The following is a 22114-nucleotide window of genomic DNA, read 5'->3' on the forward strand; positions in this document are numbered from 1 at the left end:
AGGGGCTCCTCCCCTCAATAAAGAACTCCAAATTTCCATCCCAGGTCTGCCACCTGTAAGCTCTAAGACCTTGGGCACGTGATCTAACCCCAGCACCAGGCTCCTTATCTTTCAGACGGGGAGATAACACCCCACTTCAACAATGGCTGAGAGGATTCAGCATGTGACGAACCAGCAGCTGCACCCGAGTGCACAACGGAGTTGCTGCAGGTCAGTACTATACTCTGTGGTCACTATGACTGACACACACACACACACACACACACACACACACACACACACACGAGGGTGCGAACCATAAACTTTTATTAATGGAAAATGGAATGCCTTGTTACAGAAACCTTGTCTCAAAAATGGCAGAACAAGAACACATTTATTTTATTTTTTTTTAAAAAAGTGAGTTCACATGTTACCGAGCTACGACATGGTGGCAGGATTTGTTTTTGTTTCTTAAAAGATTCCGTAAGTTCAAGGTAACTGGCTAAGAGATTCAACAGTGCGTCTGCCTACCTGAACATGCGGAGGAAGGAGGGTTTAGTAGCGACGAGTGAAGTGGGATATGGGTGGGGGTGGGGGTGCCGGACTCTGCTGCCCCGGTCTTGGCCGGCCAGTCCTCCACCTTCCAGTCCTCCACCGGGCACCACGTGGTCCTGGGAATGCCCACCTTGTGCAAAGTCGCCTCACCTAGGAACAAAGGCACATGTTTGTCCCCTTGAAGTGCTTTACATTTCTACCATAATGTGGCACAGTATGCAGCTCTGCAGCCTTTAGAGCCCACGTGGCCTTTTCCAGATGAGAAGCACCCTATGCAAAGACCACGTTTTGGGTCACTGGAGGGTGTTACTTGCACAAATTGCCAAGAACTGCTTTTGGGATTTGTTTGCAAAACATTCAACCCAGGAAATTCATCAAACATGCAAAAAAGGGAAAGGAAGTGAGGAGCAGGAACAAATCAATTTTATCCAGGAACAAAACCTACCCTGACATTCCACCCCGATTGGCCATGTGCCCAGGCCCTGAGGGTCCAGACAGGCCCCTTTCACCACCTGGAAGAGAAGAAAGAGATTGCAAACACTGCTTTCTTGGGAAGCCTCTGGAAATGCTGGGGGAGGCTGACCTGTGAAGAGTTCTGGGACTGAACACCCCTCCCAGAGAGCCCCCCACCCTCACTCATGGGCAGGCATTAGCTCATACCTAGCCACCTGGCATGCTCCCGGCCTGCTGTGCCTGCGTCTACCATGCCCGGCCAGGCACGCTCCTGGTGCTCTTCTAGCCTCTGACTGTGCTCCGTCCAGTCACGTCCACCCCTTCACCAGGGGGAAAAAAAGAAAGAAAAAAAAAAGCACCTATACCACAGTCCCAGTATGTCTCTAGAGGAGGCTGTGGCATGGCTCATCATGCCCAGTACCGATGGTTTCTGGGGAAGTTGGTGAGGATGTACCTTTCTGCAAAGGTACATGCATGGCCACTAAGCACATGAGGCGTTTAGCACCAGTAACATCACAACCACATAAGTGAGACGTTGTGAGATCCCTCCTGCCTCACCACCACGGCTCTCATCTAAGAGAGTAGCAGGAGCTGGTGAGGATGTGGAGAAACTGGAATCCTCATCCACAGCTAGTGCTAACTGAAAATGGAGCAGCCACAGGAGGGAAAACACAGCAGCAGTTCCTCAAAAGGTTATTAACTTATACAGTGACCATGGGTGGAACCAGCAGTGCCACTCCTAGGTGTCTAAAGAAGGGAGCAAATGTTCACACAAAAACCTGTACATGAATGCTCTTAGCAGCATGATTCACAAGAAACAACCCACATGTTCGTCCATTAACTCATGAATGGATACCCAAGACGTGGTCCACCCGTACAGGGAACATTACATGACTGTGAAAAGGAGAGGAGCACCGTCACTTGCTACATGAATAAAATTTGAAATCATGATGCTCAGCTGAGAGAAGCCAAACACAAAGACCACACAGTGTGTGATTCCATGCATGTGAGAGGTTCAGAAAGGCACATCCAGAGATATAGGAAGTAGGTTAGTGGTTGCCAGGGGCTGGAAGAGGGGGTTGGGGATGGGGAATGACTGCTCATGGGGACAGGACTTCTTTTTGGAATGATGGAGATGATCTAAAACTGACTTTGGTGAGGGCTGCACACCTGTTATGAACATACTGAAAGCCATCGAACTGTACACTTCAAAAATGGGTGAACTGGCCCTGGCTGGTGTAGCTCAGTGGATTGAGCACCGGCCTGCGAACCACACGATCGTGGTTTGATTCCCAGTCAGGGCACATGCCTGGGTTGCAGGCCGGTTCCCTGCAGGCCAGTTCCCAGCAGGGGAGGCACAAAAGGAAACCATACATTGATGTTTCTCTCCCTCTCTCCTTCCCCCCTTCCCCTCTAAAGATAAATAAATAAAATCTTAAAAAAAAAGAAAAGAATATATTTTATAAAAAATAAAAATAAAAAGAGGGTGAACTGTATGGCATGTGAACTATGCCTCAAAAAAGCTGTTTAAAAAAGAAAAATGTTTCAGACAAACTCCGGTAGATTAAAATCCAACAGCCCCAGCATGTGGGTACCAGCATCACCAGAGCTGTCTAGGAGAGCTCCCTAACCTAGGCTCAGCCTGGACTGAGTGCACTGGCCACAGGGATGACTAGTGCTCAAGAGGCAAAAACCAGGGACCTACCAGAGCCCCAACACCTGTCTGCAAGGGCAAATGCAATACTACTCCCCCAAAGTGAAACTCAAAAGCTACTAATGTTTATCAGCAGGTGACAGCCACCCAATCAAGCAGTGATGCTGCTCAGGGTTGTCTCCTGTTTGAGGATGAATTCTCCCATTTACATTTCCCACAGGTACTTAAGGAAAATGGTTTAAATGTTAAAGGACCAAGTGCGAAGTAGGTCACTTGGAAAAGCACACTTTGCAATAATCTATCATACTGGCACCAGAGTCTTTGCCAAACACCTAAAACCCAGGAGAGATAAAGTAGAACCTTCTGGTATCCACAATGCTGGCCTTCAAAATGCCTAAAGACAACTTTGCGTGTGTGCACATACGTGTGTGTAGTGGTGGAGTGTTAAGCTTCCCTACTGTCCCGGGGGACAAATCTAAAAAGGCTTCAGGGGTGCCTCCTTCATCAGACAAGGGCCTGTGATGGAGATGCTCATACCTGGGGTGATGCAGGCGACCTGGCAAGGGGCACACGACCAATTCCAATTTCAGAGGGGCAGGCCTCTGACCAGGGGAAGATGCCCACTCCTGTCACGGCCCATCCACTAACCTGGGTGGGGGTGGTGGCCCCCGGCCCTCGCTCATCCTCTTGTCTGAGCCGTAGCCCCCCCAGCCATCTCGAGAGTCCCGGCTGTGGCGCTCCGGTGGTCCCCCATGGCCATGGCGGTCATCTGAGTAGTGCTAGAAGGCAGAAGAGGGACAAGGTGACTGTAGCCGCGTCACTCCCTATAGACCTGCATATAAGCTTTCTGGAAGGCCTGTCAACCTGTACACACTCCTGAGGTGGGCCAGAGTGTGGCGCAGTACCTCTGGCCACTCCAAGAGGACTTGCTCAAGCCCCTTCTGAATGTCACACTGCTGGATGCTCTTCTTGTGACCCTGACAATACCACACAGGCTCCCAGCAGAGCCCTTTGCTTCCTTGGCAACTGAATGCCCCTACAGTGCCACCAGTGGTGTCACACAAATTGCTAGCACAAGCTTCTCTTGCCCTGTGAGTGTAGAGAGCCAAGCTTTATGGTAATCAACGCCTCCTCTAAAGAGTCCAATGAGAAAAGTCACTTCAGAGTCTTCCCCAAAGAACTGGAATCACTCTCTTTGCTGGTGACAAGAGGCCTCCCCCTCTCCTTCTTCCTTAGCCATCAATCTGTGTATGGGAGGTGGCCATCAATCTATGAAGGCAGCACAGCATGGCTCCTCAGAAGCTGACACTGGAGGCAAGCACTAAAGAAAGGAACTTCACCGTTTCAGCCAACCAGTTCAGCGCTCAGAAACCCAGCACATCTGGTAGCGACAGACCTGTTCTCAGGAAACATATTCCTATTTTAAAACCGTGATTCCGATGCCTGTTCCCCACTTTTCTCATATGACAGACTCCCCCTTTCTCTGAGTAGACAGACATCTTATGTACCCTTCACCAGATGTCAGCAGATTAGAGACACCAGGACCTCCCCACAGCACCTGAAACAAAGGAACTCCCTCCCAACATGGTCTAAATAACCCCCTAAGAGGCCGCCATACCCCACTTTGGATACTGTGAGGCATTCCACAGTCCTGAAACTCAGAAGCATTCTAAGCAAGCAGATACTTGCAGTTTCAGCTGGATAAAATGAAGCAAGAACAAGACCTACGCATCTGAACACAGACTGTACTCACCAGAGGGCAAGCAATTCTGTGCGCTTCTACTGGCTAGCCAGAATACAGTGTCCAAGCTCTGCCCCACCCCAACCCAGACATAGAGCAGGAACCCAGTGTTGGGTGTTACTCACCTGTCCATCTCGTTCTCCCATCACTGACCTTGAGCCTTCCCTTCTGAAAAAAGGAAATGTCTAATTTCAATGGCAGCTGATGGTACCATACGACATTTCTGCATGCTCCAACTAAGAATTCCATGATTGAGGCACTCACTCTATTTCCCCATGTAAGAACTGCCTGACTGAAAAAACAAAACTGGCTCACATCTTTCCCTGCAGGTGAGAGTGAAGTCAGCCCATAAGGTGAGAATAAGAATTTTACTGAAATCCCTTGGACGGAGGGATCTCAGAAGCAGAGACTCCTGAACAAAACCAAGGCCTCATTTACCTGTGGCTGGTGACAACAGTAAGGATAACAGGGAAGCCAAACGTCTGGTTTGGCCTAGTGCACGTGATTCACACTAAATCTCAAACCAACTCCAGCCACAACGAATTAAATGAGTGGCTTCTTAGCCACCTTTCCCCTGTTCTCTCTTCCCTTACAGAGAGCTAGTAGACAGTGAAATGCAGGATATGCAGCCCAGGGGAGCCCAATGAGATTTCTCCCAAAGAGAGAACTCTTCAACTGGAAAAGTGAGGGCTATCTTTTTAATCAAGTAGAAACAGTCCTCATTAAGCAAGGCATTAGTAAAGAAAAAAAAGACAGTACCTTAAAATCCCACCCCCAACCTTCAAAACACAAAGAACACCCAAAAAGAACTGCTCTGCATTCTCTGGTAAGTCCTCTTTGCAGTTTGCTAACACAGAAACCCATGCCAGTCAGTGAACCCCACAAACATGGGCTCCTGCCCACTCTGCCTTCACCTGCTCAGACAGGTCATACCCCTTCTAAAAACTGCTTCCTCATCTATAGGGTGGGATAAAAACAGGCTTACAGTTACAAGTACACAAAACAGAGTTTATTCTTATTGTAATTTCTTATATTATTTTCCACACAAACCTACTCTTGCCCCAAAGCTCTGTGGTTCCAGCGGGGCTGGTGCTGAGGGGAAGGACAGGGAGGATGCCCCATGGAGGTGTGAAACTCAGAGCCTGGGCCATCTCCAAGAGAGCTGAATGTTGGGGCCTGCCGAGGAGTAAGTCCTGCCCGGGGCCCCTCCGTGTGTGAATGGCAGTGTGTGAAGTGAGCTCTGGAGGGCCTTCCTACAGTCATACCACAGATGCTGCAAGTGACCATGGACTCCACCACCTTGCTCAAGGCCTATGTTTCTAAATCCCACGTGCAACTGGTCCAAGTCTACCCACTAGGACTCTCACAAATAAGTAAGACGTTAAGAGAAAACAGAGACCTGTCCCTGCTGCAGGGAGTGAGCTGGGCACTGACCTGTCGACCACATGGTCCTGGTACTGGCCTCGGTCTCGATGGTCAAAGTCGTGGAAGCGGTGATCATACCGAGGAAAGTACGGGCGGTACCTATCCTCTAGGGCCACACGTTTTCCTTCCGGCCAATAGGCATCGTCTCGCCTATTGTAAAAAGGATACAAATTTCATTTATGAAAAAGGAAGAGGGGAAAAAAGGGAGTGGAGGTGGAGAGTGGAGCTCTCTCTCCAGGCCCAGTATCATTTAAAATGTCCTGTAGGGCTAATCTCTAAACATTCAATCATTATCACTTTGACTTGATAAATTAATATCCCCCAAACTGCCAAGAGGCATATGAGTATTCTCATCTGACAGACTTGAAAAACAGACTGCTGTGAGCTAATTGTGTCATGAGGCTGTTAATACCTTGATCCCTGCCTGAGCTCAAATGCAAATGAAATAAAGTATTTGATTCTTCAGGACTGGTATTCCAAAGTATCAGGTTTTCACCTTGCCATTTTCAATGATAACCTGAACTTCCCTCTGAGATTTTTGCAAAAAGCAAAGGGAATTAGATCAGGTGATAGTGAACTACATATAGCTCAGGACAGCATCCAATTATCTTCTTCCTGATTTTTACCAGAAAACTAGGCTCATGGGTGGTGGGGTGATGGGTGACTGTCAATTGAGCAGCTCAGAGAAGCTAGAGACCAATAAACCTACTTTGTAAATGGAAGGCAATGTCCTTTCCCACAGTGCTGACTCTGTGCCTCTCTACCCACAAGGACATGAGATGGAGTGGCTGCCATGGCCAATGGAGGCCTAATGCAGGCTTGGGCATCTCCTGTGACAGCACTCTAGAGGGCGGTTATGCCCCACCAGGAATCACAGTGCGATTAATGGCACAGCCTAAGTGAAAGCATCACAAACCCTTCAGCAGTGGAACTATCCAAATGATTCAGTTGAAGAAAATACACAGTCATGAGATCATGACATTAAACTAGACACACTTGAGGTGGTGGTGGCAGTGAATTCTGGAAAGGCGTCCAGAATCCATGTTAAATAGGCCTGATTCTCCACTCTGAGATGTTCAGGAGCAGAAGCAGCTACTGCAATGGGAGGAGAGGCACCACCTCTGGCATACAGGTGGGCTGGATCCTTACCTCCCGTCATCATGAGGCCTCCGGAGGCCCTGCCGCCGTTCTTGCTCATAGCGCAACTGCTCCTGCTGTCGCCGCAGCTCTTCACGCTCGCGGTGGATGCGCTCCTGCTCCTTCCTGCGCTCACGTTCCACACGCATGCGCTCCCGCTCCAGGCGCTCTCGCTCCATGCGCTCCCGCTCCAAGAGGTGCCGCTGGCACTCAAGCTCTAGGCGTTCCCGCTGCAGCCGTGCCTTCTCCTTCCAGGCCTCCAGGCGCTGCTCCCGCTCCCGCTGCTCCCGCTCTCTGTGGGACACAGCAAGGCTACTCTGACCTCCTGCTGTGGAGGTCCCTGGTCATCAAGGCACTGCCCTCCGAAGGGGCCTGGACACCTCCAGCTAGCCCAGTCTGAGTTTCTCAAGTGCTCTCTGGCTTGGGCCCCAGACTATGAGGTGGCAGGTGCTCACACACTCCCACTAAGCTGCTTTGATCAGCCAGAAGCCCCAATTTTCAAACTTTCCCTTTCTCAAAAAAGCAAAGCCAGAAGTGGGCTGGCAGGAAGCAGGTGACAGCAAGGAGACACAGAGCTGCAGGTTCAGGACAGAAGGACTTGGCTCGAAGGCTCCCAAATGAAGCCACATGCCAGTAAGGGGGAGAAAAATAAGAAAAGTAAAGGGTAACTCCTGTGCATACAGAGAAAACACACAAGAAGTATTACTGTAGCTTTTCCTCAGTGTGAAGGATATTCTGTTGCAGGTTAATGCTGTAAAACAAGCCATTGTTTTCACATCTTCCCTCTAAAAATACTAATTTTAAATGAGTGTTATTTTGAACAGAGGTGGGAAAGTGTGGGGACAGAAGAAAGTTAGCAGGGTGATTGTATGCTGGCCTGGCTCCAGCAACTGAGGTGAAGGTCGAACGTCCTCAACCACTGCACACCAGAGGCTGAGCAGAGACTGGGACTACCCTCCACTGCATCTGAGGAAAGGACATACTTTTGCTCTTCACACACTCCACTGGTGCCTGGAAAGGCTCCAAACCAAGTATGTGCCAGTTGGAAGCAAATGACCTCCAAATGAGATAAAAAGTTTCTCAATGTGCTTTTTTTTTAAAAAAAAATTATTTATTTATCTTTAGAGGGGAAGGAGAGAGGGAGAGAAACATCAATGTATGGTTGCCTTTTGTGCATCCCCTGCTGGGAACTGGCGTGCAGGGAACAGGTCTGCAACCCAGAAATATGCCCTGACTGGGAATTGAACTGCGATCCTCTGGTTCACAGGCCTGTGCTCGCTCAATCCACTGAGCTACACCAGCCGGGGCTTCAATGTGCTTTTATTTCCTAAAGCAATACAGGCAAGGGCTGCAATCACACGACTTTAGAGAAAAGCAAATGCAGCGTAACTGAAGTTTCCATGTGATCTACTTTAGCTCAAGAAAGTACCCCAAACACCATGATGTAAAGCCTCTGTTTCATGGAACTTTGGAGGAAGTGACAAGGGAAGTGACAAGTGACTAAATGTCCTGACATGAAATGGCAGACCTCAAAAGTGGAAATGACAGGCTTCAATAAACTATCTTCTTAACCAAAGGTGAGAGGGGCAAACAACTTCGCCGTGTAACCACTGTTGCCTAAAAAAGGCCACGAAATGCAAATATCGGGAAGTGAAGAGGCTACTCCCATGATAATACCTCAAATAAAGCCACCACATTCCTCAGATGCCATTTTTTATCCTATTTATGTAGAAGGTTTCCAGAGGGAAGAGCGAGGCCTCAACACTTGGGACCTTTACATCAAAGCCATCCCTGGGTGAGCCTGCTCCATGGACCAGGTCCAACTTCAACCAAAGGAAACATTCAGCAGAATGGACTTTTGGTGAACATCGTGCCATCCATGATGGGCCTTTTGGCCCCAGGGGAAACACACAAGGTGGCCCACAAGCCCAGACCACACAGGATTATTGACTGGGAAGAAAAGAATGACAATCCCCAGAGGAGACCAGCTTGGATCAGCCATACTCACCTCCGCCTCTCCGACTCTCGGATTTCGCGCTCCCACTGCCTCTGGCGTTCTCGCTCCCTTTGCTCTTTGATTTTGTCAAAGGACAAGATGTCTCTCTTCTCTTTGCTTTCCGATTTGCGATCCTGACTCTTGGAGCTCTGTTTACCAAAAGCGGCTTATTAACGTCAGAAAAATGATTACAACAAATGCACAATGAAAGTTAAATATGCAGGCCCTGGCTGGGTATCTTAGTTGGTCAGAGCATCTTCCCGCTATGCCAAGATTGTGGGTTTGATCTCTGGTCAGGGCACATACAAGCAACCAATGAATGCATAAATAAATGGAACAACAAGTTGATGTTTCACACTCTCTAAAATCAGTAAATAAAAATCAAAAAATAAAAGTTAAATATGCATATTTGGATTAAATGAAGATTCCTCTGTCACACGTGGGTTACATGGAGGCCCCAGCATAGGACACTTCACATACTGCTCACCTTATAGTCTTGCTTTTAAATGTTGTAAACAAAGGACATTAAGGAAAGAGGAAAAGTGGAATGAAACCTCAGGAAAGTATAAGCAGTTTTTCTAGTGTAGTAAAGCCATGGGGCACATGTACAATGCCACATGGCCCCTTCATTCACTGGGGGCAGTTGTCAAGCCAGCTGTTTGGACAGTTAGATAAGGGGCTGCATCTTTAATTTCTGAAGTGCTTGATCAGGGATCAGGCAGGCAGCCTTGAATTAGAACAAGCCAATGTATTGTACAGTAAAGTACACTCCCAATAAAGGAGAAAGGATTCATGAGAAACTTCCCTGCTGTTCTATTTCTGGGATAAGATAGGAAACACTGACAGCCAATTGCCACCTCTGAGGCTCTCAGAGGCTGGGACACTCAAAGTGGCCATGAGTCAGTCTCCCAGGAAGCTTTCATACAGCCCAGGACTCATGGCCTCCTATAGAGGAAGTCTATACGAGCCACAACCTGGCTCTCCAAAAAAGAAATCTGGGAGGCCAGATTATTATTATTATTATTATTATTATTATTATTATTATTTTAAGATTTATTTATTTATTTTTAGACAGAGGGGAAGAGAGGGAGAGAAACATCAATGTGTGGTCGCTTCTCACGTGCACCTACTATGGACCTGGTGTGCAACCCAGGCATGTGCCCTGGCTGAGAATTGAACAAGCAACCAACCCTTGGTTCGCAGGCCAGTGCTCCATCTACTGAGCCACACCAGCCAGGACTTGGGTGACCACATTTTTAAAAAGCTGCTAGCTTAATTTCTTAATTAACTCACATGGAGGATGGGTGGGTGGGAATCAATGAAAAACATAGCAACCTGAAAGATGGGCAATAGTTGGGACAAGATATTCTACTAAAAGAATGTGGGAGTGGAGAAGGACATACAGAGAGAACAGATCTGCAACTCAAAACATCACAGGACAGTCTTCGCCTATGAGATGGGCAGAGTTTGAAGTGTGATCACACACACTGTGGGCTGGAGTGAGGAAGGACAGCACCCACCCTAAGTTCAGGGTGAGGTTGCAATCTAAGGGTTTTAGACCGCCATGCAAAGGCCAGCATGGCACCCTAGTCCCCAAACTGGACTCCTGGGTTAACAACTTGGTCTGACCACTTACTGGCAGTCCAGCACAAGCTCCAAACCCTATCAATGTCAGCATTCTCCATAACTTTCTGAAGGGCATGTGATAACGTCTACCACAAAGAATAACACACATGCACCTTTGGACATACAAACCCCACTGGTTAGTGGTTATAAGTCTGCCAGGAGGCAGGCACAGAAAGGCTGCACCACAGCAGTTTTCAACAGGGCATGTGTCCGTCTATACGAGTGATTCAATGTCCTAGCACTGAGCGCACACACACTGTACACCAAAGTCGGCATCACCTTTCTGGCTTTGATACTGTGATACAGTTACAGGAAATAAAGCCACTAGGGAACCTGGGTGATAGACACATAAGACCTCTATCCTATTTTTTATAACTTCCTGTGAATCTATAATTATTTCAAAATTAAAAATGTCTTAAAATTAGAAAGTAGAACTTGTGTACCTCAGTATTTAAAGCTCCACGAAACATATTACATACAAAAGGTATCCAAGGGCAAGTTACAGAAACCCATTAGTGGTGGTGTTTCAGAGTACACACGTGTGTGCTCCGTGTTATACTATGAGAGGAAGTATGAGTAACCCACATGGAAACAAACAGGCTTCCATTTTGCTTGTGCCTTCCTGTACTATCTGATGTCCTAATCACACGTAGATTATTTTTTTTTAAACTTCAGTTATCTGGGTAGTAAGCTTATGGGTTTTATATTCTTCTCTACATTTTCCTGTAGTTTTGATTTTCATGTAGCCCATAGGAAAAACTGGCATTAACAATTGCTCTTTATAGAATCCAAATGTTAATTTAAACCTTAAGTATCGACAACACAAAGTGTTCTTAAATGAATCATAAAAACGTGGCCCTGGCTGCTGTGGTTCAGTGGACCGAGTGCCGGCCTATGCAGGGAAAGGTCACCGGTTTGATTCCCAGTCAGGGCGCATGCCTGAGTTGCAGGCTGGGTGTGAGAGAGGCAACCAATCAATATTATTTCTTGCACACTGATGTTTCTCTCCCTTTCTTCCTCCCTTCCTATCTCTCTAAAAATAAATAAATAAAATATTTACTAAAAAAGTGTATTCACTGAAAAAGCACTCCTTTCATTCCTGTATTAGCTGGAACCTTCATCTAGGATTCCCAGAGTGGAAAGAGCATAATAAGAAGCCCCTCACTTGTCCAGCTGTGTGCACAAGTTAACAGCAAGGTAGTTTGTTCTCTGATGGCATGACACGCAGTTTTAGGGTGGACTCCACTTTCCTTTTTGGTTTATTTAATAGAAGACTGACAAATCAACTAAAGAAAATGAATAAACTGCTGTTAAATTAACCAAAGAGTTGAAGCTGCCTTCTAACAAAGCCTGGGCCTTACCCATTCTGCTCTGTGGTGAGCTACCATTAGGAATTGGTATCCAAGGGTTTGCATCTCTTAGGAGTTAGAGATGGTATATAGCCTGGCAAAGAATCAGAGATGGGTGAACACATTTCTGAAATGCAAACATGGGAAAGTATTAATCTGAAATAAGTTCTAAAACCCAATTTAATGTCTGCACATATATTCTAAAGTGATAACAGTATGCCTCCTGAAGACTTCAAAGAACTCAATTTTTAAAAAAGATTTATTGATTTCAGAGAGAGAGAGAAAGGAAATGAGAGAGACGAAAACCCATTTATTGTTCCACTTACTTATCCATTCATTAGTTGATTCTTGTGTGTGCCCTGACCAGGAATTGAACCCACCTTTGGTGTACCAGGACAACACTAACCAACTGTGCAACCCAGCCAGGGCTGACCTCTTAAAATTTTAAAGGCCAAACAATGTTTTCACAATGCAAATCAAAGTGGTCAAAAATGGCTGGATTTGAGGTAGCAGAAGCAATACTTACTCTTTCTTTTGACCTGCTTGTGGTTTTCACACTAATGACAGGCTCTCCCTTTGACTTATCCATTATAACCGTCCGTTCCATTCCTCTGCTCCCTTTAGGAAAAAAACACAGCAGTCTGTGAAAATACGCTGACGACCTTATTTTCAGCAAGCAGCACAAAAGCCAGCTGGGGGTTTCGCCACTCCATCAAGTAACTGATGCTAATGCTGGAGCCTCTGTACCTCCTCCCCGTCTTCATGATGACATAAAAGCAGCACTACTGATATGGCCATACTGAGCAGGAAACAGCTGGCAGATGCGGACAGGTCTTTGCTCACCTGGAATCAAGTAGCTCCTACTTGCTCACATCTCACAACTTAGATCCAAGTGAAAGTGTGTTCTGCAACATGTACACAAACACATCCCACCTGCAGGTTTTCTCTACCCCTCTCACCCTCAATCCTAGTGGCTCCAGGATAAGAAATTTCAATTTTTACTGCTCCCACACACTCTGGAATGCTCTGTAAAATCCAGGCTCTTGTGCTCTGAATAAGACACGGCTGACTCTGGGGGAGTCCCTCCCCAAACCCCAAAAATGGGCTTCCCTTCATTGCCTTCAGCAATGAAGACTCCACTCTGATTTTTCCTCTACACGACACACTAAGCGGGCTCTAAGTGCAGAACAATCATCGATTTAGGAAAATCTGCAATATTTAAGGAACACCTAAAAGACACATTTCTCATGAGACCACTGGCAAATTACCCCAATGATTACGATCTAACTTGTAATGCACGGCACCATATCCCAGTGCTCCAGATGGTCAGGTTTTGTTTCTGGTTTTCTTTTTTGGAAGGGGACAGGGATGTGCCTTTTTTGCTGCAAAACATTTTGTGGTGTCTCATGCAAATCTGAAGGTGCACAGTGCAAGAAAAAAATTTTTTAAATTTTATTTAGTTATTTTTCAAGTACAGTTTTTTGGAAATTTTTATAAAATGATAACAGAGGTGGTAAGCTCCAGGTGCTTCACAGGGTACAGCCATTATGAGGTCTTCCTTTTCTGCTTTTTAGAGGCTTTTAGGTTTGTTTTTAGATCTTGCTTTAACTAAATACACATAGAAAAAAATGGGATTAAAAACTTGCAGAACTGCACTTAATTAGTTAGAACTAGGACATCCTCCCCTCTGAAAAATCCATTTTCTGCTAAAGATTCAGGAAAAACAAAAACCCAGTAAACTCCCAGATTTCCGCTGTCATGTGCGCAGAAGCTCCTTTAAGGCACGGCATCACCTGAAGCTCTGTTGCTTTAATGGCTTCCTATAAGCAGCAAAACTCAACAAAGGCATCACAAAGCTCGCTATACATACTTGGTCTAGGACACCCACCTTCCCACTCTGACTGTCTCTTCCTCATGAACACTTAAGACTCACCTGATTTGGTGACTCTGGACCGATTTGTGGTTCCTGGTTTCAGCTCATCTTCGTCTTTTTCTTCCTTTTTAATGTCTTCAGGCTTTTTCCCCTCCTTTTTCTCAACTTTCTCTTCCTTCTTAATTATGGTTCTATGTAAGAACATGGTTATTAAACTTGAGTTCCTGAGACTCTAACAGGAGCAGTCTACTCACTGAGAGTGCCACACAAAACAAACCAGCATGACAGCAAGTGGTAGGGAGAATTATTTGAAAACTGCAGTAATAACCCCCTTGTCAGACACAGCCCCTATACTGTCACTTAAGTTATCTGCTACACCTCGAAACATGTAGAATAAAACTGCAGGCTCAACAGGATGTTTTCCCAAAATGCCAGATATATATATATATATATGACTGGCATGTGAGTAGACATGATGGAAGAATGTGAAAAACTATTTTAAATGTCTCATTTTGAAACATTTTGTATGTGTGGGATATGTAGTTTTGTGGGAAATTTTTTTTTCTCCAAACAAGTACAGTTCCCACAGCATGAAGCAGTGAGGCACCCTGCCCACCAACACTCGGTACCTGGTCATTTCTGCATATTTTAAGCATTAATAAATGGTGTTAAATGTCAGAAAATATGGCAGTTTTATTCTAAGCAGTGAAATAAATCATTGTTGCCATTAGAATTTATCTTCCATATTTCCTAATGCTGTTTATCTCAGGCAATTAAATTCTAGTCATTAAATGCTCACTGTGCACCAAGGTCTGGGAGAGGAAAGCCAGGTCCTGCTCGGTTCTCTAACCAGCACTTGTTGCCCCCTCTCCCAATTCCCTCCTAAACTTTCACAGCACCGAACTGTCATCTTCAATACTAACTCTAAGAAAAATTTTAACTAAAAAAATTAAAAAATGTAAGTACATACCATAATCATTGATGGTGTATATCAAAATTAACAACTTAAAATTTTTTTTAACATATTGGTTTCTCTTGGAAAAAAATTTAAAAAAAAACAACACAAAAAAACAGCCCTGACTGGTTGTGGCTCAGTAGGTTGGGTATTATCCTGCAAACCAAAAGGTTGCCAGTTCGATTCCTGGTCAGGGCACATGCCTGGGCTCTAGGCCACATCCCCTGTCTGTCCCCTCTCTCTTCTTCCCTTTCCTTTGCTCTAAAAATAGTAAGTAAATACATATATACATAAGTAAATAAACAAAATACTGTGCATGCAGTGAACGTCACAGATACACTTGTCCCATCCCCAAGACAACCACCACCCTTGGTGCCATAACTGTCAATCATTCCATTCAGCTGCACTTCTCAAACCTTCATAGGCACTTTCACATAACCCTGATGATCTTTAGGGATGTTTACAACATTTCTGTAAACTGACATAATGGGATGGTTCTCGATATGTGGCCCTCTAGGGCTTTTCACCTCATGTCTTAAAGGTTAGTTGTGTGGACATATACACAGATCTGGTTCCTCTTAACCGCTACACAACTGTCCATAGTTATTTACTATTTCCCTTCTGATAGGCTTGGGATCCCTCCCAGTGACTACATGACTGCAAATAAAGCCACCACGAATCATCTCCGCTGTACCTCTTCCACTATTCTGGAGCAGTGTCTTTTCCTTCCAAGGAGATCTGGAAAATGTTGTGACCGGAGACCCCTCCCTACTTGTTCTATACTCATCTGGCACCTCCTTGACACAAAGAACCTGAAAACACTAAGTTGAAAAGTAGTTTCTAGCCCTGCCTAGTATAGCTCGGTGGATTGAACTCGGGCCTGAGAACCCAAGGGTCGCCAGTTCAATTCCCAGTCAGGTTACATGTCTGGGTTGTGGGCCAGATCCCTAGTGGGGGCCACATGAGAGGTATGCAGATATTGATGTTTCTCTCCTCCTTTTCTCCTTCCCTTCCCCCCTTAAAAAAATCCTTTAAAAATAGTAGTTTCTAAAAAACAAAAGCAAAAAATAACCAAAACACATGCATAGAGGAAAACAGGCTAGAGGGATATACACCAAAAAGTGTTCCCAGTGGGATTACACTTGACTTCGGTCTATGCTTTCTAGATAGCAATTACAGAAAAACCACTAATTAGCCAAGACAAGCCACCTTTATGGACAAGCTTCTTTACTTCACTTAGGCTGACAACTAAGCCTAGAACTTCATAAAACGAAACAAAAGGTTAATAAAGATGTTTATTTGAAGGAAAAAATAAGGTTAAAAACAAATTTTAAAATGTTCAACCTTCTAGGCAAGCCACTTGAAGGCAGTGTGGTTTTAAGCATCTTAAGCTCATCAAGTTCAGCACCTTAGCACTGGGGATTAAATCCCGTTCTTGCCACTTGCTAGCTGAGTTCTGACCTCAGGTTGGCACCTCCCCTTTCTGAGCCAGTTTTCTCTTCTATCCACAATGAACACAGACTTCACAGTATTCTTCCAGGAACTAAGGGAACCCATTGGCATGTTAGCTGATTATTATCCCCTTTTTTTCCATAAACATATCTCACTTTTGTGATTTGAAAAATGAACAAACTTGTCAAGACACTAAGAAAAGCAAGAACTCTAACACAGGTCTCACTTCTAAGTACATGAAGCCCATTTCTCACGAACCTACAATTTCCAATTTGGCCACAATAAAGACTGGCAATTGAGTCATTAAAAACCTCATAGTCCAACATATGCATGTTGATATCCATGGCCATGTTTACATAACTGAATTTTCTTACATAAAAAACAAAGGAATTACTGTGAGACTAATAAGAGTCTCAGCAAAGGGTTCAATTTTTAGAGTATGAGTAGACCTGGAAGTAGAAATAAATTGTGTTGACAATATAAAATTAATACAGACACACGGCCTCCTGAGAATAGACCTTTATCAAGCATTATCACCAAGGTCTACCCTTCCCAAAAGATGAGCCTATGATTTTGATAAAAGTATAAATAAGCAATGCCTGCTCTGAAATGTCTGTCCCTACTTTTATCTTTTTTTTAAAGATTTCATTTATTGCCCTGGTTGGTATGGCTCATTGGACTGAGTGCTGGCCTGAGAATGAAAGGGTCGCTGGTTCAATTACCAATCAGGGCACATTCCTGAGTTTTGGGCCAGGTCCCCAGTGGAGGGACGCATGAGAGGCAACCACACATTGATGTTTTTCTCTCTCTGGGAGAAAACAAATAAATAAAATCTTTTTAAAAAAAAGACGTTTATTTAAAAAGCCCAAACCAGAAAATTGTTTCAGTTGAGAAACATGAGGAGTTTAGACCTCTAGAAATTTCTCTGTACGAACTTTGGCTGTGTCTCTGTATATGAATCAGTTGATAAATCCAAAATTAATTCATATTTACGTACTGTATTATAACCCAACTGTTAAAGCATTTTCCTCATTTAGAGTTTTTTTAATTTAAATTTATTTTTTAAATTATTTTTCAACTACAGTATTCTTTTTTTATTCCCCAGCCCACCTCCCCGTGCCCCCTACCTCCCTCCCCTTTCCACCCCCTTAGTTGTTGTCCATGTGTCCTTTATGCTAGTTCCTGTAAATCCTTCCCCCTTTTCCTCTGAAATTCCCTCCCTTCTCCCCTCTCGTCGCTGTCCCCATTCTTGATTTCAGTGTCGTTGTTTTTATTTTGCTTGTTTGTTTGTTTTGTTGTTTAGCTTCCTGTTAAAGGTGAGATCATATGGTATTTGTCTTTTACTGCTTGGCTTATTTCACTCAACATATAAATAAAATCTTTTAAAAGATTATTTATTTTTAAACAGAGGGGAAGGGAGAAAGAGAGGGAGAGAAACATCAGTGTGTGGTTGCCTCTCACGCACCCTGTACTGGGGACCTGGCCTGCAACCCAGGCATGTGCCCTGACTGGAAAACGAATTGGTGACCCTTTGGTTTGCAGTCTGTGCTCAATCCACTGAGCCATACCAGGCAGGCCTAGTTTCATCTTGATTAAACCTATAGATTACCTCCTTTATAAAAACAGTATTTCAGAGCTTTGGTTCTCAAATTACTGTCCCAAGGCACCCCCAAGTTACCAGAGTGAACTCACAGGTACTCTGCGATATTTTAAGTTTTTGAGGGAAATACAGCAATACTTGACAACTGTGAGGTGCTGCACAAACTTCTAGTTTGAAGATGTTCATTTCAATATCCAATCAGGCTACATTCCTTTAAGTAACACTGTTATCTTTGCAAAGCTGAGATGAAAAGCAAGATTCATGTGAAAATCAACCTGGACCATGCATGAAATGATTCTAAGGTGTGAGAGGCTGTACCAGGGCCCAGGATGTTAAGAATGAAAAAGAAATATAGCTCATTCATTTTGTGTGTTATTTTTTTCAGCAAGCTACTAGGTTGGATGTAAATATTTATTGAGGAGCACCTGAATCTATTTTTTAGTGATAAAGTTACTCCAATGAATATCTACTCAAACCTGAATACTGAAGTGGCAGCAAGACGCAAAAATCACCTGAAATACAAATGAGAAGCTAGTGAGGCCGTCTACCCGAAGGACACGTGCTTGTTTCGTGAGTGACCCTGTGGCTACCACCCACCCTCCTCCTGGCCATCATCCCAAGAGAAAGCTTTAAAAAGATCATTTTACTTTTCAATTTTGATCTCCACAGAATGATGTCTGTCAATACTAGAAACTTTTTCCTTCTTCACTTCACACTCCTTCCTGTCAGACAGCTTTTTCCCAGCAGGTTCGTTTTTGGCCTAAAATATAATGCAGACAGAAAAGGCTCACAGACAGGTCTTCTTCCATGAGAAATTCGTCACAGACAGGTCTTCTTCCACGAGAAATTCGTGAGTTACAACAAGCAAGGACTGTCTCACCTTCTCTACAGAGATCATTCTTCCGTGAAGCTCAGTTCTGTGGAGATGGCTGATACACTTTGTAGCCTCATCGGACGTTGACATGGTGACAAAGCCATAGCACCGAGCCCCAGGACTGCGGGCGTTGGTCACCACTTTAGCCCCTACAACCTTCATGGGAAAGGGAACTCTTATTTTCTCATACTAATAACCACACAATGTCAAAAATTATTAGCAGGTAACAGATCATGAAAATAATTTCCATTAGTTTTTACTTCTCCAGAAATGGTCAGATCTTCATAGTTATCAAAGCAGTCCTAACCAATCCTGACCTATCAAAATACAATTGCTTTTGATACAACATCAGCTCTCATAGTGACAAAAAGCAAATAGGAAAAGCTAAAATCAGTTAAATGCCACTAACCACAACTTGTTAATTAATCAAAAGCCCATCACACTCAGATCATTTTCTCCAATTCTACTGTATCCATGTATAGCTGAAGGAATATCTTCTCAGAAATGTACCCCTACCTATGTGGACCACAGCTGAGAAGACCTCTAACACAGATGTAAAGCAAACTTCCACTTCCAGCCAGAATGGATACCAAGTGTTACCCATGAAACAACTTAAAACAAACAAAAAAACCACCACAACAACAAAACCCCAGGAAGTTCAGGCAACAAGAGTTTTCAGATCCCAGACATTAGGCTACACAGGACGGTGACATTGCAAGTGTAGAAACACACAAGACGGACGTATGGTTGTCCTGCCTTACTGCCTAGAGGTTCCAGGCATGGGCAGGGAGGAGGAACTGAGGGGCTGGTATCCCTGAAGTGAGGAGATCAAAGCAGTGAGCAATCATAATACCACAAAGAGAGGCAACTGCAGAAAGCTGCACAGCACGTGTGCATGAGGAAACTGTCAAGGCCAGGGAGAGGACTGCCTGCAGAAGCAGAGGGAACAATCCATGGGCTCACCCAGGGCTGCAAAAGGCTCTCACCCACAGTAAACCAAAGGCTGGGTGGGAAAGCCTGTAATGCATGGGCATCAGGCTGACTGCTCAGAAGGGTGCTGCCTCAAGAACAGATGAAGAGAGCCCTGAACTCTCTTTAGATTAATGAAGCTCAACAGCAAGCCTCAGAAGGAGCCAGTAACTGAACTGTGCCCCAGCAAAAGCTCAAGGAAATGTGTAGGGACACAAGAATAACTAGCTGTCAACAAGGTAAAAGCCACAATGCTTGATGTCTAATCAAAAATGACTGGGTTAGCCAAGAAGCAAAAAAGTCTGACTCTAATGAAGAAAACAAACTAACTAATAGAATCAGACTCAAATGACACAGTGACAGAATTAGTGGTCATGGATACTAAGCAGTTGTTTTAGCTATATCCTAAATATTCAAGAAGGCGGAGAAATGACTCACCATGTTAAGTAGACACATGAATGATATTCAAAAATACCCAAACCAAGCTTCTGAGATTGAAAAGTACATTAGATGGGATTGACAACAAACATTAAAGAAGAAAAGATTAAGGAACTTGAAGACATAGTGAGAGAGGCTATTCAAAATAGAGAAAAAAGACCAACACCAAAGGAATCAAGAGCAATATATAGAGTCCTCGAAAGCAAGGAATGTAAGAAAAAAAATTAGCAAACAAAATCAACACACATCATCAGCAAAGTGCTCCAAACTACTGATAAACAGAAAATGTTAAAGGCAGCAAAAGGAAGAAAAGCCGTGTGTGCTAAGATTAGAACCACAGCCAACTGGTCAGAAACAATGTGAGCCAGGAGGCAGTGGAGCAGGCTTTGTTATCTGGAAGAAAATCAACCAACCTGGAATTCCACACCCAGTCAAAATAGCTTGCAAAATGATAGCCAAAGGATGACTTGCAGACACACAAATTCCTCATCGGCAACCCTGCCCTACAAGAAATGTTCAAGGAGGAGAACGATACCAGTGGTAACTTGGATAAAAACAAGAAGGACTAAAGACACCCAAAATTGTGAACCCGTAAGAAATTAAAAGTTCACATCTTTTATTTGTAAATCTCCTTAAAGGTAATTGTTTTAAAAAAAAAACCACGAAAACAAGCCAATAATATACTGTGTGGTTTTCTTAATAGAAAATGTACGTTGATAACATCACAAAGGCTGGGATGGGGCAAAGGCAATGTACTGTTGTAAGGAACTGGTGCAATATCACTGACAGACATATTATGGTAATTTAAGACATGTACTATAATTCCTAAAAGCAACCCCTGAAAAAAAATTTGCACCTTGACCAAAGGGACAGAGAAAATAATCAAAAGAGAAATCAAAATACGTTGAGACAAATGAAAATGGACAGTCAATGTACAAAAACCTATGGGATGAAACAAAAACCATTCTAAGAAGGACATTCACAGCAACAGATGCCTACACCAAAAAACAAGAAAAATCTAAAAAAAACAAACAACAACAAAAAAACCCTATTATACCTCAGGGAACTAGAAGATAGTTATCCTAGTTATATACAGTCATAGGCAATAAACCACAAATCATAAAAAATACCCGATACAAAAGGCAGCAAATAAAGAAGAAGTGATTCAAGAAGAAACAGGAGAGAAAATAGAGCCAGAGCACAGATTTAAACCCACTGGAAGAATGTTTGCATTAAATGCCAACGTTCTGTAGGACATCTGAAGTAAGGGTAGGGCCAGCCCCTCCGGAAGTGCAAAGGGCCCCTGAGAAATAGGAGGCCTGGGTTCTGGTTCTAACCACCTCTGATCGTGGGTCAACCTGAATAAGTCATCTCTTCTTTTTTACCTGTGCTCTCAACTGGGACAAAGTCCAGGGAACAGTCCATGCTCTCTGGTTCCTTGCAGACCCTGCTTTTGCATTTCTGCTCCCGCCCTGCCCCCAACCCAGAGATGGAAGAGTTCTGCTCTGTCTAAAGAAAGCCCCAGAGTACCCCATACAGGGCCAAAGGTGACAGAAGCCTCTGCTGATGACAAAAGTGTCAGTTCTCAAAGCAGAGATGAAGCTTCACATTTTTACATCTAAGGTCAGAGGGGTGAGTCAATTATGTTGTTCAACCTTTCCATCAAAGTAATTATCCTTCCAGGGCATCACTTTCAATGACCGTTAAATCCAAATGAGGGCAGAGACCATGAGAAGTTCACATATCCCTGTCCACCCTGTTCCCCTTGCCCTCTGCCCTGAAGCTCTTCACAGCAGCCTCAGATGAGTTCACCCAAATTACAAAGCCCTGCCCCACCACAGGGTCTTCCTTTATCAGAGTTGAACTCCACAAGCATGCCAAACTCCAATCACTCAGGCCTTGCCCTAAGTATCTTTCTCAGGGAACCCACCTCCCAAATCTAAATTAGATCTCCCTGCCATACACAACTGGCATTCAGTAATTCTCCTTAACATACTTACTGCATGTGTTATATTGAATATGTGTTTCTTTTGTAAAT

The 22114-nt window shown here is 44.3% G+C and overlaps 1 protein-coding gene across 1 annotated transcript in view; it reads right to left on the reverse strand.

Moving 5' to 3' along the window:
• Window positions 1-296: 296 nt before the first annotated feature.
• The window catches only part of SAFB2 (scaffold attachment factor B2), a 33570-nt gene continuing 11752 nt past the window's right edge, over window positions 297-22114 (reverse strand). The window contains 13 exon segments of the mRNA XM_053658385.1: window positions 297-557; window positions 560-684; window positions 980-1046; window positions 1195-1307; window positions 3290-3420; window positions 4508-4550; window positions 5817-5957; window positions 6957-7238; window positions 8953-9089; window positions 12442-12533; window positions 13849-13979; window positions 18443-18555; window positions 18676-18825. Of these exon segments, the coding sequence (XP_053514360.1) occupies window positions 535-557; window positions 560-684; window positions 980-1046; window positions 1195-1307; window positions 3290-3420; window positions 4508-4550; window positions 5817-5957; window positions 6957-7238; window positions 8953-9089; window positions 12442-12533; window positions 13849-13979; window positions 18443-18555; window positions 18676-18825 (1548 nt within the window). The 3' untranslated portion in view covers window positions 297-534.

This window comes from Artibeus jamaicensis, unplaced genomic scaffold (assembly GCF_021234435.1).
Source record: "Artibeus jamaicensis isolate MK-2021 breed Jamaican fruit bat unplaced genomic scaffold, CSHL_Jam_final scaffold_537, whole genome shotgun sequence".
In the NCBI taxonomy this organism is placed as follows: Eukaryota; Metazoa; Chordata; class Mammalia; order Chiroptera; family Phyllostomidae; genus Artibeus; species Artibeus jamaicensis.